Raw genomic sequence first — 17,993 nt, 5'->3', positions numbered from 1 at the left:
CAAAAATGACAGTTGCTGCTGTTGCATTAATAAGGTTATTTCATTTTGCTTTTTCATGATGTTTAGTGCCGTGCTGTTGTCGCTGTTGATTACAAGACTTCCAGTGTTTTGTGCATTTTGTGTCCTGCTTTGTGACTGGCTTGAAGGGCCGGGGTTAGAACTGGGCACAAGCTGGGATTGCTGTGAGATGGGGAACTGCCTTCGGGTGTCACTGTTGGCTCCTCGGACTTTAGGCCTTGTAGCCGGGTCGCCACTGCTGCTTGTTATTTGCACAGCCCTTTTCAGCACTACTGGTGGTGCAGGAACAAATGAAGCCGCATCTGCATTCAAGATTTTCACTTTAGGCTTACTGAACTGTGACTCCTTAGCCTTTGAGCGCTTGGAGGAGCTCCTACTGGTAACACTGGCAGACTTCAGCACACTCACTTTTGCCAGTTTTGCTGCAATTTCCTCATCCAATCTCAGTTGTTCTTTTCTTCTCCTGATTCGCTCCTCCTCTTCCTCCAGTTCATGTTTTTGTTTCATTAATTTCTGTCTTGCCATTAACTCAGCCAGGTCGGCTTCAGCCTTGACACGGGCTTGGGAGGTGCTTGACAAGGAAGACGGCCTGGTTGATACATTAGATATGCTGTCGGAGGGTTGCACATCATCCTGTAACTCGTCAGACATTTCAATTAAGTTTTTTGATTCACTTTGCATTTCACAAGCATCATTTTGTTCATCATCAGGCATCACAGACATTTCAACAGGATTGACAGTCTTTTCACATTCATTTATCCATTTTGTGACGTCATCTTTAAATGCATTAGTGTAGCCTTTGATACTTGAGAACCATTCATTTTGAGTATCTTTCACGTCTTCAGGCAATAAAGGAATCAATGAATCATGTAGAGCAACGGCAGAGTTATAAAGTTGTTTTAGTGTTAAAAACTTTGTTTTCACTAGTGTGACATTTTCATTACGTTTCATGAGCTCTTTCATGGAAGGGATTAAGTCTTTGATTTTATTTACGTTCGTTTTGCGATCCTTTTGTAGAGTTTCTATTTTTAGAGCCAACGCCTTTTCAGTCAGTTTTGGTTCGCGTTTAGGACGACCATCATCAACAAGATTTTCATTACTTTCACCTTTGTCACTCATGTTTCTTAATTCAACAGTTCAAATGTTTGCAGTGTAGCGATAGCCTCAACAAGTTTCACACACTTTGCAAGTTGCCAGTTCACGTTTCATTCAACCAAGTCTCATGTCATTTAAATCAATCAGCAAGACAGTCCAGCATGTAGCTTAGCAAACTTTTAACGAGCGGGCAGTCTTCCCCAATAGAAGCAGCACAGTATCTTCGACTGCGTTTCCCAATACACAGCGTAAGAAATGGATGTAATACAGGCCTACCGGTCTGGAGTTTGCTTTGCTGTCTTTGCCTACTTGCTGGAGTTGTCCGTCGGTGAATCCGCAGCTGTTTCCAGTCAGCTGGTAATCCGTTCTGATTCTTGAGGCTTCCACAGGTGACGTGAAACAGGCAAACTTGTTGGGCTTCTAAACTACACTTTTTTGTTGACTAAATTTAGTGGCTACAAACAGTGTGCCACTGAGAGGCCAGGTGGGGAGTACTTAGCTGACGCGCAAACAATTGTCTTCGTTGTTGTCCTTTATTGATTCCAAACGTTAAAATCCATCCATCGATACAAAAGTTAAAAGCACGTCCTAAAACCACCACCGTACAAAGGGCTACGTGTGCAAAAGTGCAAATGTGTGGTATGTGCTTTGAAGAGAAATGTTTCGTTATAAAGCGAGCATCATAGAGCGATCAACAAAAAATGTGCTCTCCCATTCTGCCCCCTCTCCCCTGCCTCTACTGGTGCCCAGGTGCCTAAATACAAAAGTAATTACCAACGCACCTCACGTGACACACCGCTATGACCGTCAAAATAAAAGTGCCAAACACAAAGACAAGGCATATGGCCACTACAGTACCTATGATGAAAATTACAGGCCTCTCTCATCTTTTCAAGTGGGAGAACTTGCACAATTGGTGACTGACTAAATACTTTTTTGCCTACTGTAACTCCCAAACCATGGCAGATAGAGCTCAAATTTGTATAGGCCACTAATATAAAGTGATATCACCTTTCCATTGAACATAGTTTATATGACTCTGTAAGGTCATATAAACTATAACATATCTTGCTAAAAAAAAAATTACTTTCCTAAAAAGAAAATTGTTCTTTTAGCATTTCTTGCTAAGCGAAATTGCAAATTGCTAAAGAAAAATTTGAGTCTTTAGCACTTTTCGCTAAAACAATTTGGGTCCTAGAGTGAGCACAGCACACCAATTCGATTAGTTGGTTCTCGGAATCGCCGCTTGAAGAAAATGCAAAATGAAAAAAAAAATCGAAATCAAACTCCCACCAACAGAAAAACATTGTGGCTGATGGTTCAAAATACTAAAGACTGCAGGTTGAGGTCACATGACGTCGAAAACCAATCAAATCGCCCCTTTCACTTTCGATAAAGACTTGTGGAAGAAACATTCCTGTGGAGGGGAATCCTGCAAAGCCTGTGTTTGTGATTGTTAGGATATTCAGCGAACAGAAGCATAAAATCTTTGACAGGTGTGTCGAAATTCAAGAGGGGGAAAACTTTGCACAGTTGTACTCAAGATGCCGTGAGCTTGTTACCCTGCGATGTGCCAACTTGGACAACAACTCTGGAGGTGGGTTTGATTTATATATTTCATTGATTGATGTGAGGGGCAAACAAAAAATCATTCGAAGTATTTAGCCATCAGAAGTAGCCTACTCCTGGTCAAATCTTTTTTTCTGTGCATTGTAGATGTTCAATTGACTGTAATTCAATCGTTTATTTAGCCTATCTGTTTACTGGTTTTCCTGATAAAAGACGTGCAGAGAGATGGCATTCTGACTCGTCAGGCACAGTTGTTTGAGTTCCCCTTGGGGGCTTGTTTACACAAATAAAAGGAAAAAATGAAGACTGTTGTTTCAGACTTTTATTTTCAATTATCCTTAATGCATATGGGTGGAAATAAGATTAGCTATTAAAAGAGCCATATGAAATGTGTAACAATAATGTATTGTCTTTGTTTTGTTTCTCTATTATGAAAGCCCTCTACATGTATTTCCACCGCTAATTTTACCATCAGAGCATTTTTTAAATTTTATTTTTATTTCACTTACTCGCTTCATATTTTTCCTGAAAAAATCCGAGAACCAACTAATTAAATTGGTGTGGCCGGAAACAGAAAACCCGGTTCCAAACTAAGCACTGGCTCTGAACCAGCCCTGGAACTGATTTGGTGGAAAAGGGCTAACAAAGGGCAATAAGCATGGTGTATTACACATTACCACTATATTACTCCTTACAGCTATCTTGCCGCTTGTCCTTGAGCAGCACTTAGAAAAGGCTTGCACAAATAGGTGTAACTACAGAGGTGACTGTGCAAACATTAAACCAAGGCCGAGACTTCGTTTGGAAAGACATTTTTCTCATGGTGTGTTTTCATGCATATATTTTAAAAGCACAGAGATACTGTTTTTATTGTGTAAGACAAGCAGTAATGGCTTTTCGGCACCAACGTGATTGCTGGAGCTGAAGTTATTGTTAGGTTAGCAGTAGTAGTAGTATTCAGTTGCTCAGTAGAAGCAGAGTAATGACATCGACATGGTAGTGGCCACTACATCTGGATGAGTATTCTTGTTTTGTTTGATTTTGCAAACACTGTAGACTTACTGTCCACTTTGCAGGTCAATCTGTACACTTTAATATTACAGCTGACCTCCCCCATCTACAATTGAAGCTAAATGCCCTCTCTAGCCTTTATTCAATAGTCAGTTTCTGACCAGAATTGGCAGGATATTTTACATTCACAAGTCTGTGAGTGCTTAATAAAATCCCAGTAACACAGCTGTGCCTCATACACTCGTACCAGTGCCATACTGACCCTAACAAACCACTACCATGTCAGTATCATTGCTGCACAAATAATGCACACCACAACAGTACTCAGCGCAAAATATATACTGTTCCTACTTATTCAGGTGACATTGGGCATACCTAACAACCTGTGTTTTCTCTCCCCCCCCAAAAAAAATCTGTCCCTCTGAATTACATGTCAATCCTGAGATCGAGATGCTCCTCGGACCTGCCTGATCCATCCTGATGCCCTATGTCAAGTCGGAGTCTCATCACATCGCTCCTGTGGAGGACGGCCCCATATGGACAGTTGAAAGTCACACCTGGAAGACGCTCTGGACTCTTACAGTAACGCTTTTATGGCTGAGGACTACAGTTGACTTGCGAACTTTAGGACTGCAGTTGTCATGAACAGTTTTGCACTCAAGTTTCCATCAATGAAGAGTTTATAACATCAACGAAACTGAATTCATGTTAAAACTGTTATAGTCATGCTGTCTGTTGTTGCCCAAATGAGGATGGGTTCCCTTTTGAGTCTGGTTCCTCTCGAGGTTTCTTCCTCATGTTGTCTGAGGGAGTTTTTCCTTGCCACCATCACCACAGGCTTGCTCATTGGGGATAGATTAGGGATAAAATTAGCTCATGTTTTAAGTCATTCAGATTCTGTAAAGCTGCTTTGGGACAATGTTTATTGTTAAAAGTGCTGTACAAATAAACTTGACAACAGCTCACCAGCCAATTTTTTATCCAGTCAGTGATACTTCTATGGCACCCTCTTTCCAGTCAAAGGATGAGACAAATTGTACATAAAGCAGATGCACCACAGTCAGCAATTGTAAACCTCTAAGGCGCACCAGCATGGCAGATGTTACCTGATAAAGGACGAATGAATACTGTATGTACCAAATAAAGTGGAGTATATAGGCATTTTTCAGACAATCCGTTTTCACTCATGGGTCTGATGAGTGAAAGCTGGTGAAAGAGCAAATATTATGCTTGGCCATCTCTCTCACACACACACACACACACACACACACCAGTTTGTGAAATAACTAATTAGGTTCATCTCATTATCTGTAGCCGCTTTATCCTGTTCTACAGGGTCGCAGGCAAGCTGGAGCCTATCCCAGCTGACTACGGGCGAAAGGCAGGGTACACCCTGGACAAGTCGCCAGGTCATCACAGGGCTGACACATAGACACAGACAACCATTCTCACCACTTTCAGTCAGCACCACACTAAACGTCCTTCCTCCACCCACAGTCAAGTGTCAGCAGATGACTGTGTCTGGGAAGCACCTGACTGTACTTAAAGGTATTTTGGAAAGCTTATTACCATATTATGTTCTGTTATTAATGGAAAAAGAAACCCAATCTTTTCGGCAGCACTTTAATAATTGCATCCATTGTGATGCTGATTAAGGTGAAACCTGTTTTTGGTTTATAAAATATACTTGGCTATATCTGGTTTATCAAATGTGAAATTGCTGTTCCATATATGCATTCCTTTACATATTTTGGCAAAATGTACAAAAATAATAGATTGTTGATTTTTCTATTTCTTTATAATGGGGCACAATACACACTCAAATGTCACTTATTTTTAAAGTGAAGTGAAGTTTAAAAGTCTCATTAGAGCTCACTGATGCAAGTTAACAGAATTAGGGTTTGGGGCATTTGTAGTGTGTGTACATTTATTTATTTATTTATTTATTTAAAAGAGCCGTGGCACATCATGAAGCATATCTCATCTCATCTCATTGTCTCTAGCTGCTTTATCCTTCTACAGGGTCGCAGGCAAGCTGGAGCCTATCCCAGCTGACTACGGGTGAAAGGCGGGGTACACCCTGGACAAGTCGCCAGGTCATCACAGGGCTGACACATAGACACAGACAACCATTCACACTCACATTCACACCTACGGTCAATTTAGAGTCACCAGTTAACCTAACCTGCATGTCTTTGGACTGTGGGGGAAACCGGAGCACCCGGAGGAAACCCACGCGGACACGGGGAGAACATGCAAACTCCACACAGAAAGGCCCTCGCCGGCCCCGGGGCTCGAACCCAGGACCTTCTTGCTGTGAGGCGACAGTGCTAACCACTACACCACCGTGCCGCCCTAATTAGATTCATACTCTACCTAAAAATCACACACACGCATGAATGATGCCGCAGGATCATCTAATAGATAAATATATTGTTGTGTATAAATGTGACCCACCTGTACAGGAGCTCTGCGGAACTCCCTGCTGCCGTTACCGGGGTTGTTGTGGATGAGAAGCGGTTTACACTCCTTAAATCCGCGGTATGTCGTGGATCCTCTGCCTGAGCAACTCGCCGCTCCATCATCTTCATCACTCTCCTCCTCCTCGGCTCCATCTTCCCCGGAACACTCCCTCCCCCGGGCCCTGCTTTCCCCCGGACACACACTGGCGAGCGCACGCAGAGACGCAGCCAGTTCCTGCCAGCCGCGGCCCGCGCGCTCCTCACTGTACCCGGAGCCCGAGCCGCTCTGCGCGCGCAGCACCAACAGGAAGCGCACCGTCTCCCCCAGGTACAGATGGCTGCGGCGCGGGAGGGTGCGGTACCGGGCCGGGTCCGACAGATCGGAAATGGGCACGGCGGGGAAATACATAAAATACTCGCACTGCGATTCCATCATCAAAACCATGACTGGGGTGGTGGGTGGTGTTATTATTATCACCACGAAAGCAGAGAACTAGCTAGCTAGCTAGGCTAATAGATCCGGGTGGTCTGTTTAACTAGCAGTGGGGAAAAACATCCTCTCCCCAGACATAAATCCTCCGATCGCCCTGATTCGTCTCCCGTTTACGGTCGGTTTACATTTCAATTATCCGCAGTAAATACAATTAAAATACATCCTATTTTGCGCCATATTGTTGCTCCTGCAGTACATTCAAACCAGCTTGCAGGCCTATTAATCGAATCATAATTTAGTACCGTTAAGGAGCAGAAATACAACTAGGCAGGAGCAGTAGATTATCGAGAAAATCCTCAAACAGTTCTATGCTAACGCACATGAGCTGACGTAGACTTTAATGCTAACCAAATACTGTTTTCTCTTAGAATTTTTTAAACACCTTCAGTTATTGCTAGTTACTAGATATGCACCCATCTAATCCTTTTTGATACCACTTTTTTCCAATCAAGTTCATTCTGACCATGAGCTGGTTAATATGGTAGACCGTCAATACCATATTAACCACTGCACCACCCTAAAACTTCCATCCATCCATCCATTATCTGTAGCCGCTTTATCCTGTTCTATAGGGTCGCAGGCAAGCTGGAGCCTATCCCAGCTGACTATGGGTAAGAGGCGGGGTACACCCTGGACAAGTCGCTAGGTCATCACAGGGCTGACACAATAGACACAGACAACCAATGAGCCTAATCTGCATGCCTTTGGACTATGGGGGAAACCGGAGCACCCGGCAGAAACCCATGGGGAGAGTATGCAAACTCCACACAGAAAGGCCTTCGTCGGCCATGGGCTCAAACCCAGGACCTTCTTACTGTGAGGCGACAGTGCCACCCACCCTAAAACTTAACATTCCTTAATAAATAATAATAAGGTGTGTTAAGTTTAGGGTGGTGCAGTGGTTAGTACTGTTGCCTCACAGCAAGCAGGTTCTGGGTTCGAACCTGCCCATCAAGCAGGGCCTTTCTGTGTGGAGTTTGCATGTTCTCCTTGTGCCTGCATGGGTTTTCTCCTAAAGTCCAAAGAAATGCAGATTAGATCAACTGGCTATTGTAAATTGCCCATATGTGAATGTGAATGGATGTCTGTCTCTGTGTGACAGACTGGTAACCTGTCTAGGATGTACCCTGCCTCTCACAATGCATAAGTGGTATCTTGGATGAATGAATGTTACATTTTAGCATTCACCCTCCCCAGGTGGTAAGGGGAAAGCTGGCTGCTGATGGGAATTTGACAGGTGACCAAATTGTGGAGGAAATGTTTTTTTTTTTTAAGGGGGGTTCCTACTTGTGTTATTTCCTTGAAATTAACATGTCCATGATATTGCACTAGTAACTGTAATTCAGAAACTATTTCCCTCTGCAGCACTTACCAGCTGGCAAAGGTGGTGGTCAATGGCTGTTTTTAGCACCCTGACCTGTGTTTTGGCAGCTGGCAGCTGCTCAGACCAAGCTGGATTTTTCAGCAGGAGATGCTGATACCAAATGATGATTCAGTACGGACATCCTCTTCATAACCAAACAGACTCTCTTCAAGTCTCTGTTATGCAAAGCATCGTTCTTGATAGACAAGTTCAGGTTGTGTTGTGTGTTCATGTGCTGTTCAATGATTCATGTCTTGTTTGTGAACTTAATAAATGGCATAAAATGTCAGATGCATTTTTCTCAAAGTGGGGTCTGCGATACGTAGCCAGGGAGTCCACGATTCTTATTTAATTTGGTTACAGCGAGGGAACTCACAACCCCAAAATATCAAACTTGTATTTCTTATTGAGTTCTTTTTAGTTATAGATTAGATTCACTTTATTCATCCCACATCGGGGAAATTCACGTGTTACAGTAGCAAGAAAATGTCAAACAGATAACAAATAAAACAAATAAAAATTAGACAAATGAAGGATTAAATACAGAGGGCTATTTGCATTATCTACCGTGAAAAAGTATAGAAAAATTGCCTTACTGAGAGGCTCGGAAAAATTGCACATTACAGGTAGACATATATAAATAAAATTATCAGTTTGTGTACTCACATGAATTGAATGGGTTTAATTAAATCCGCCATAACTGAAACAAGTAGGCCTGTAAAATAATGTAAATTGATTTGTTCTTACTGCGTTCCGTCAGTGCAGAATTTAGTACAATAAAGTGCTATGACTAGAAAATAGACAAAATATTTTGAACGCATTTAAATCTGTAATGAGTGGATCCTTGGCATTTACTTTACAGTTAAAAGGCTACTGGATGCAAACAGTTTAAGAGTCTCTGGTGTAGGCTACTGAACAAATTTGAAAATACTTGGCATGTTCAATGCAAAAAAAACCCAAACAAACAAACAAAAAAAAAACAGTTGTTTGTTATCCAAAGTTTTATTTTTATTCCATTCAACCTTTCCCCCATTAATCTACATACAAGTAAACTATAGATCCAAGACAAGATACTTACAAAGGTATTTTGAAAAGTTATTTCTAACCAAACATCAGTATTCAAGTAACAAAATGAAATAGAATAAATATAATACACAATTTACTATGGTTCAAATGGAATATTTACAGTATTGTAAATTTACTATCATGTAAAACATTAGGACAGAGTGTCAGCATTACATTGAATTTGCAGCATAGACATAAGATTCTGGTACTGAGTAAAGATTGCTTGGTCAGCAAAGTTTTCTTGCTTCATATTTCTTAGACATCTCCCTGTTAAGTTTTTGTTTGGTGTCAGTTGCGTCCAATCTCCAATGACTCTTAACTTCCTGTGCCTTAGGGGGTTGGTTTGTCAGATACAGTAGCAACAGTTTTTGAAGGAAAAAAGTCAATTATAGCTTAGAATTTTCATTTTCACAGTCACAGGTTCTGTATTTCATAACTTAAAAAATATCGGCAACTCTTTGGTGTACCTTTTAACTGAAATAGCATCAGAGATGTAAATGTAAATTCAAGTTTTCTTATGTGTACCATCTTTGTAAGATTTCTACTCTTGAGATGAATTATGACAGAGCAGCAATCTAATACAGGTGTAGACGGAAAAATGGAAACACCAGCAGACCAGTAATAAAGGCAGTTTTGTATACAGTGCCATTTCTCTCCCTCTCTCTTTTTTTGGAATGCCATCATGTCGGTACAAAACCAATGCCACATGCAGGCAAACTGACCTGAAGGCTTCTTACAGACTTATCAAAAAAAAGCGAGAGAATTTCAGCGAGACATCTAAATCAAATCATTTTGCTTTCTTTCAATCCCCAAGTCTCTTAGGGACTTCTGTATTTACTAATCAACAAATGGCAGCCCCTATACAGTAAAAGCTTTGTGAATATAAAATATGCAAAGCTTTGATTGAGACCAAGAAGTCTTAATTGGGTGTTTAGCTTCATTTCCATCATGCAGTATGCTGGCATAAGTGTCTGTATAGGTTGGCACACACTCTCAATCCCCCCTACTATTTGCCATCTTTGACAAAACATTAGGTCTAAATATTAATTTAGAATATGGGAAAAAAATTTCTATAACAAACATTTTATATTAGAAAATGTTTTTTTGATTTTTCTCCCATTCCAGCATTCCCTTATAGATATTGCCCTCAGGTCAAGAGGATTTGTTATAGAAAAGTAGCAAAATACAAAATCAAGACATAGTGTGACAATAACAGAGATGAATCTGGATTCCTATTAAACACTGGTGTCAGTGAATGCTATTTAGAAACATGCACAAAGTATTTTAATACACACTACACATCACTAACTATAATTATGACTACACATGGAGTGTTCTGCTTTAATAATTATGCTTGAGCTGATAAATTATAAACTTATAAATTTAAACATGGACGCTGAACGACCCGTTAATATGTTCAGCTTTATCAAGCTGTACGGTGCATTTGTCAAATTCATATTGTAAATTTATATACCATCATTCTACATACCACAAGACTGAGACACTTGCATTTTCAGAAAACTATAAATACGTTAAGATTTGTTTTTAGAAGGAAAACAACATGAATACAACAAGCACTAAATTAAGCCCTGTTCCAATGTGTTTCATATAGTAAGGCAAAGTCACTAAATTTTGGATTTTAGTTTTGAACAAAAGATATGTATTTGATTATTTTTACAGACATTCTAGCTTTCTTGTATTCAGTTAACATTCACCTTTTGCAAAGTATTCATCTCGGTCACTCCAAGTTCACTAGAAAACCTCAGCATAATCATGCACAAATTGACCTACATCAAGTCTGTTAAGTGGTATCGGTTCACTGTCATTTAAAATATATATATAATATATAAATAAAACCCCACACAACTCCATTGAAAGGCAGAACTGATATTATTGGTTATACTACACTAATGTTTAAGTACACCAAGTCTTTACTAATGATTCTATTCCAAACTCATCTGGAAAGACAAATACCATTTTAGACACGTATTAAAACTGCAACATAAATAAGATAAAAAGGAAAAAAAACACCTCTGACAGGAGTCAAGAGGTAGAATAGAGTGAGCAGAACAGCCTACTCCATCTGATGGACCAAAAACAGACAATTTAACACATTTAATTTATGCTAAATTATTTCAGTGTCATCAATTAGAGACATTTTATATAGCTTATATAATACGTGCCATGATACAATGCCTTGGCCATGACAAGCCCTGTTATGGTAACCAATGCAGAAGGAGGGCTGTAGTGTTCCAAACTGTGTCTTCCTCATGCAGTCCTGCACTACAAAGCTGACTACTACTCTGATGTACTGATCATAAATCAAATGCTGACCCCAAACCAACGTCAGTGATTTTCATTGCATTTATTTCTGAGATTTGTGCCAGACAGTAAGGGAACTATGATTCTGCTTTAGTGGTATTTGTACCCAGCTGATGGCTTTATGCTCTATTTCAGCGCTGTCACTAGGCACAGAAGCACTGTCAATCTGAAAAGTGTTATTTGGCTCAATGCCAAATTGTCTGCATGTGGGAGGAATCATGAAATGAAATGCAAAATGTGTTTGTGGGAGTGAGAGACAAAGCGTAGCATTTAAAATGCTTTTGTATCACCACAGCTCAAGTAAAGCAGCAGAAGAATTGGACACCATGCACCATGATGTAAACGAGCTGCGTCATACATCACTCAGCATGCATCATTCTCCCTGCTGTATACTGGGGCCATTTGCATTGTACTTGTACCACTGCATACCTCAATACAGTGCTCTTACACACTGACATCCTAGTCACATGATAATGCATGATACCTATAAAGGGTAAGATGAAGAGGGGTTCAGAAGCCGAGCAAGCATTACAAGTTAGGATCTAACTCTGGCTCTGAATAGTGCAGTGTAGAGGCCCAGTGAAGCCATAAATCAGGAAAACAAGTGTGGCTATTTCACTCACTATCTCAGCTTTCCCTTAATGTCCACATGTTCTTGGGATTGATTACGGACCAGTATGCTTCCATCCCAATCCCTCTCCAGTGACTCTCCAGCATGCTGTCCAGTCCTATAAGATGACAAACGCTTCTTAACAGCAAACCTATTTGCAGCCACTGCTGCTCCTGGAAGTTGCTGGGCACGCGGAAACTGTCGAAGATCCAACAGATCCTTGTATTGGATTTCTGGCCTAATCATACGTAGACAAGCTTGCCTTGTGGCATTGTCCAGACCTGGCTGCAACTCGTACCCCAAAATCTTCACCAGGCCACTCTGGAAAGGACGAATGGCCCTGTCCCGAATGCGGCTAGCTTCAACCGGCCGGCCTCCATCGCGCAGACACACGCGGGACAGAACCTCACGTCTACTCCTCAATAAGGTTACCTCAGTGTGCATCCTCGCTTGGCCAAATTTCTCCACCTTGTCCCAGAAAGTGCTATTAAAGGCTTGGTATAGGTGCCAGTCAAGGGCATTCCACTCACGCAGCTTCTGGCGCTGCTCTTCTGTCAGTTGCAAAGATGCTGGAGCAGCTGCCTTACCCACCCAGCCTGACCTGCTCTTAGATATCTGCTGTCTGGCATTCAAACTAAAGGACACAACAGCATCCAGAGGCCAGCAGAGAGCATGTCGGAGCAGCACCATAGACTGGTCAAAGTACTCAGACAAAAGGATAAGTTGAAAGTTGTGTCGTATTGCTGCTTCACCACGCTTTGCAAGAGCCAAGGAGTAGTTAGCATTGTGATCAAGGCCAAAGTCAAACCACAGCAGGTTGCGGGCATAGTGGTTGTTGCGCAGTCGAGGGTCATAGTATTTGTTCGGGTTATCTGCAAAGTCGCCTAGTCCCTTTGAACGTCGGAAGGCAGGGGCAACATTTTTGTAATAAGCATAGGAGGACTCTGCTAATGCCACAGGGTCACGTAAAATGGAGAAATAGAAAGTATTTGCAGGCATGACTTTCTCCACCTGTGGACAGAGAATAAAGACATCACATTTAGCATTTAATCTATTGAGTATTGTGCATGTATGCAATAATAAACTGGTTCACAGCTCTATTCCTGAAAAGTGACTGCCCTGTAGAGTTTGAGGTTTCCTATACTCTCAATATGTTAGCTAATCTTTAAACCCTTCACTTTAGACTGTAAAGAGTGGGAAAGATGTTGGGAAAACTGCAAACTGTACAGGTCAGTGTTTCCCCTGTAGTTATATAAATCTACACACTTAAGTACTATATATAAATAATCACATGAAATCCGTTATTGGAGGAGGTAAAAACAACACAGAAATGTTTTTAAAATTCCTTCCTACTCAGTTTTCGAGAACGGAAAAGTGATTAACATTGTGTATTCCCACTTGACTGTATTTAATGGAATGCTATGGAGCACAACCCATGCAAGACTGGATATGATGCAGAATTCACGAGGCGGCAAGTCCACTGTCGTGAAAAACCAAAACTGAAATATTAGCTAGTTAGCAATGTGGCACGAGTCAAGCTGCATCCGTCTCTGTTATGATTAGGTGTCTTCCAGTTTCTGAACATTTGTTTTATACAAGTAAAGGCTATTTATAACATTTTTGCTTATACAGTGGGACCGCCATATCCGCTGACTCTCAAGCACACAAGCAGGATCCCTCAAACTACAGTTCCCACACAACCACACACACCTACTTTCAGTTACTACTCTCCTTATTTAAACCCCAGCTTCTGCTAGTTTGTTTTGCATTTGTTTTTATTTTCCATACCGATGCTTGTTGTGTTCCTCACTTATACATGTTTTCATGCCTGGTGTTTTTGTTGCGTGTGTGCGTGTATATATATATATATATATATAAAAAATATACACACACACAGTATATATATATATATATATATATATATATATATATATATATATATATATATATATATATATATGAGTGATTCCACGCTTATGGGTACTGAAATGGGGACATGAACTTATTTTTAAAAATTCACCGAAAACCATCAGGTCACAAAACATGTAATCTTTAATGAATGATATGTTAAAAGATAACTTTAATTTTCTGAGATGTAATAAAAACATATTTATATGCCAAAGTCAGAACGTAACAGAAGTGTTGTGGACATATAGATTCTCAATTTTAACAATGTAGAATTACTTTTTGAAACATAGGAAGGTGACGTTTTAGCAAATATAATTAATAAACATGTGTAGTAGAATAAACATACACATTCTTTCAATAAGATTAACATGGTATATAGCTAGATTGCAATTAATTTGTAACAGACGCGAGATGGACAATCGTAACAGAAGTAATGTAACAGACATCATTTTGGAACTCATAGGCTTGACTTTGGCATATAAATATGTTTTTATTACATCTCAGAAAATTAAAGTTATCTTTTAACATATCATTCATTAAAGATTACATGTTTTGTGACCTGATGGTAAAAAAAGAAATGGTTTTAGGTGAATAAGTTCATGTCCCCATTTCAGTACCCATAAGCGTGGACTCACTCATTTTATATATTATATTATATATATATAAAAAGGTGTCTGCATTTGCATCCATCTCCATGCCTCATTCATACTAAAAATATTAAGTGGAAATGTCGGAATCCCATTCATGAGAGAGAGAGAGAGAGAGAGAGAGAGAGAGAGAGAGAGAGAGAAAAGCACATTCACCTAACTTTTGAGAATATTGTTATAACTGTTATTTTATTATTAGTTATTGCTGTTGATGTCATTGTGTGTGGTTTATAAAGGAAACATCTTACTGTACGTATGTACATGGAAAAAAAAAAGCTTTATATATGATTTTCTCCTATCCATGGTTTCAGCTATCCATGCTAGAGCCTGGAACATATCCCTTCCGGATACCGCAGTCCTACTGTATCTGGTGATGTTTTCTTTACTTGTTATTTTGGATTTGCCGCTGGATGCTTTACAATGAGACAGTATAAGTAGTGCCATCGCAAGATCACTACATTGCCATTTATGTCACTGCCAGCAAGGTCACGACTGGTCACAACACGTAAATCTGATGGTTCCGATTCTCACTGGAGCCGTAACAAAAGATTTCCATAAATGTTACTAGGTTGCCAAGGTAGATTAACATTTCAAATGTGCCATTTTACTCCGATTTCTACAGGACACTATTACAGCATAATAAAGGAAAAACATACAGTTTTCACTGAGAGTGGGAAAGGGGAATAGTTGAGAGTAATGAGTTGCAAAGTTTTGTTACAAGTCAAGTCCAAGAATTGCTTCAATACTAAAAATTCACTTCATTCAGAGGACACACTGATTAATGCAGTATTGTTGCATGATATAAATATTACATAAAAACATAGTTAATAAAATTTATTCCCATACCTCTGGCTTGTAAAAGCGCATGTGGTTTCCCATGATGTCAAACTCGATTACATGGGGACCTCTGTACCCTTTGACCCTCTGGGCTATGAAGGGGAGTGGATAGCCAAACTGGTAGCCCATTGGAAGGGCAAAACGCAGGCCCCGCTCCTCACCGAAGCGGTAGAGCATGTTGAGAACCGTGCTACTAGCGGTCTTGTGGGTCTTCAGGAACATGATGTGTGTTTGAGGCCTGCAGGAACCCAGAGGAGGCCCTTGACCATTCTCAGAAAGAGAGAACAGAGAGCGAGGCCGCTCCGGCTGCACCCAGCTAACAGCACAAGATACAAACAATGACAAAGGGATGTGTGTAGTCAGATATCAGACAATAAGACATACATGTAATAGAGAAACAGCATGGTGGTGTAAATCAGTGAAATGGGTTTTACTGACTTCCCCCCATGTAACTACCACCACCACTCTCTGGATGACCATTGAGACTTTGTTAGTGCTATTAGATGATTCAAACAGGTACAGTGGTGCTTGAAAGTTTGTAAACCCTTTAGAATTTTCTATATTTTTGCATAAATATGACCTAAAACAACATCAGATTTTCACACAAGTCCTAAAAGTAGATAAAGAGAACCCAGTTAAACAAACGAGACAAAAATATTATACTTGGTCATTTATTTCTTGAGGAAAATGATCCAATATTACATATCTGTGAGTGGCAAAAGTATGTGAACCTTTGCTTTCAGTATCTGGTGTGACCCCCTTGTGCAGCAATAACTGCAACTAAACGTTTCCAGTAACTGTTGATCAGTCCTGCACACCGGCTTGGAAGAATTTTAGCCCATTCCTCCATGCAGAACAGCTTCAACTCTGGGATGTTGATGGGTTTCCTCACATAAACTGCTTTCTTCAGGTCCTTCCACAACATTTCGATTGGATTAAAGGAGATATGCAGAGCCATGGCCTCACTTTCGTTTATAAATGTCTTGAGACCTCAATAATGGCATAGGAATAGTTTTAAGTGTTAACAATAAATCTAATATAGTAATTTTTACAATTAAAGTGATTCATACAGGTAGCGGTCTGAGTGAATGACCTTGACGTCCATAACATCACAACAGGAAGTCTATCGGTGTTATCGCCATTTCCGCTATACTAAAACACAGAGCTGACTGCAACTCCGATCCTCCATTTTGAGCTAATTTATCGCCATGCCATGTACAGTCCCTGACAAAAGTCTTGTCACTTATTCATTTTGTAGAAACAACAGCTTATAACCTGACTTTTAATTAATCCATTGGTTTTAGAAATGGCTCATATGAAGGCTAAAACCCTCCCAAATTATGTTTAATACACTAAAATAAATTTGCTTCACTGAAGAAAGATTGATCATTTAATGAACACAGAAAGGTCAGATTTTGGCAAGACAAAAGTTTTGTCGCCTACAGAGAGTAATGTGATAATTGAACAAATAATTTACTTCAAATACAAAAATATGTTGCATAACATCAGTGAATTAAGTAGTGGTGCTGTGAGATCCATATTTAATATCTTGTATGACTTCCATGAACTTGAAGGACTGCATCCATGCGGTTCGAAAATGATTCATACAATTTATTGATGAAGTCATCAGGAATAGCAAAGAAAGCAGTCTTACATGCCTCGCAGAGTTCATCAAGATTCTTTGGTTTCGTCTTCCATGCTTCCTCTTTCATTCTACCCCAGACATGCTCAATGATGTTCATGTCTGGTGACTGGGCTGGCCAGTCCTGGAGCACCTTGATCTTTTCAGCAGTTTCGTTTGGCACTAAAACATTATTTCAAAAGCTGTTGGGATTGAAATTAGCCATTTCTTGTAAAAAAAAAATTGATTAGACATATATTTGAGGGGCACTTAAGGTCAACTTGTACCCAAGTGATAAGACTTTTGTCAGGGACTGTACTGTACATCACAGCCGCCGCAAATATTGCAGGAGACCTACTGGAGCCCGCATGGATCCGAGATTCACCCAGAAAACAGTTAAGTTTGGTGGCGGAAAATTCATGGTCTGGGGTTACATCCAGTATGGGGGTGTGCGAGAGATTTGCAGGGTGGAAGGCAATATCAATAGCCTAAAATATCAAGTAGTATTAGCTACCTCTTACATTCCCAACCATAAAAGAGGTCAAATTTTGCAGCAGGATGGTGCTCCATCGCATACTTCCATCTCTACATCAAAGTTCCTCAAGGCGAAGAAGTCCAAGGTGCTCCAGGACTGGCCAGCCCAGTCACCAGACATGAACATCGTTGAGCATGTCTGGGGTAGAATGAAAGAGGAAGCATGGAAGACGAAACCAAAGAATCTTAATGAACTCTGAGAGGCATGTAAGACTGCTTTCTTTGCTATTCCTGATGACTTCAACAATAAATTGTATGAATCATTGTCGAACCGCATGGATGCAGTCCTTCAAGTTCATGGAAGTCATACAAGATATTAAATATGGATCTCACAGCACCACTACTTAATTCACTGATGTTATGCAACAATATTTTTGTATTTGAAGTAAATTATTTGTTCAATTATCACATTACTCTCTGTAGGCGACAAAACTTTTG

At 40.2% G+C, this 17,993-nt stretch overlaps 2 protein-coding genes across 4 annotated transcripts in view; both read right to left on the bottom strand.

Annotated features, from left to right (window-relative positions):
- The window catches only part of trappc14 (trafficking protein particle complex subunit 14), a 39,495-nt gene extending 32,610 nt beyond the window's left edge, over nucleotides 1-6,885 (bottom strand). For both annotated transcript variants that reach the window (XM_060935694.1, XM_060935704.1), the window contains exon 1: nucleotides 6,151-6,885. In XM_060935694.1, coding sequence (XP_060791677.1) covers nucleotides 6,151-6,600 — 450 coding nt within the window. In that variant the 5' untranslated portion in view covers nucleotides 6,601-6,885. The remainder of the gene's footprint in view (nucleotides 1-6,150) is intronic.
- Nucleotides 6,886-9,184: 2,299 nt separating this feature from the next.
- gal3st4 (galactose-3-O-sulfotransferase 4) overlaps nucleotides 9,185-17,993 on the bottom strand; it is a 29,675-nt gene continuing 20,866 nt past the window's right edge. Inside the window, exons 3-4 of one of the 2 annotated variants that reach the window (XM_060924041.1) lie at nucleotides 15,410-15,716; nucleotides 9,185-13,019 (exon numbers count right to left, since the gene is read on the bottom strand). In XM_060924041.1, coding sequence (XP_060780024.1) covers nucleotides 12,021-13,019; nucleotides 15,410-15,716 — 1,306 coding nt within the window. In that variant the 3' untranslated portion in view covers nucleotides 9,185-12,020. The remainder of the gene's footprint in view (nucleotides 13,020-15,409; nucleotides 15,717-17,993) is intronic. The other variant, XM_060924050.1, reaches the window with a different exon arrangement.

Source organism: Neoarius graeffei, chromosome 1 (assembly GCF_027579695.1).
Source record: "Neoarius graeffei isolate fNeoGra1 chromosome 1, fNeoGra1.pri, whole genome shotgun sequence".
In the NCBI taxonomy this organism is placed as follows: Eukaryota; Metazoa; Chordata; class Actinopteri; order Siluriformes; family Ariidae; genus Neoarius; species Neoarius graeffei.
This window is presented reverse-complemented; position numbering and strand designations above follow the sequence as displayed.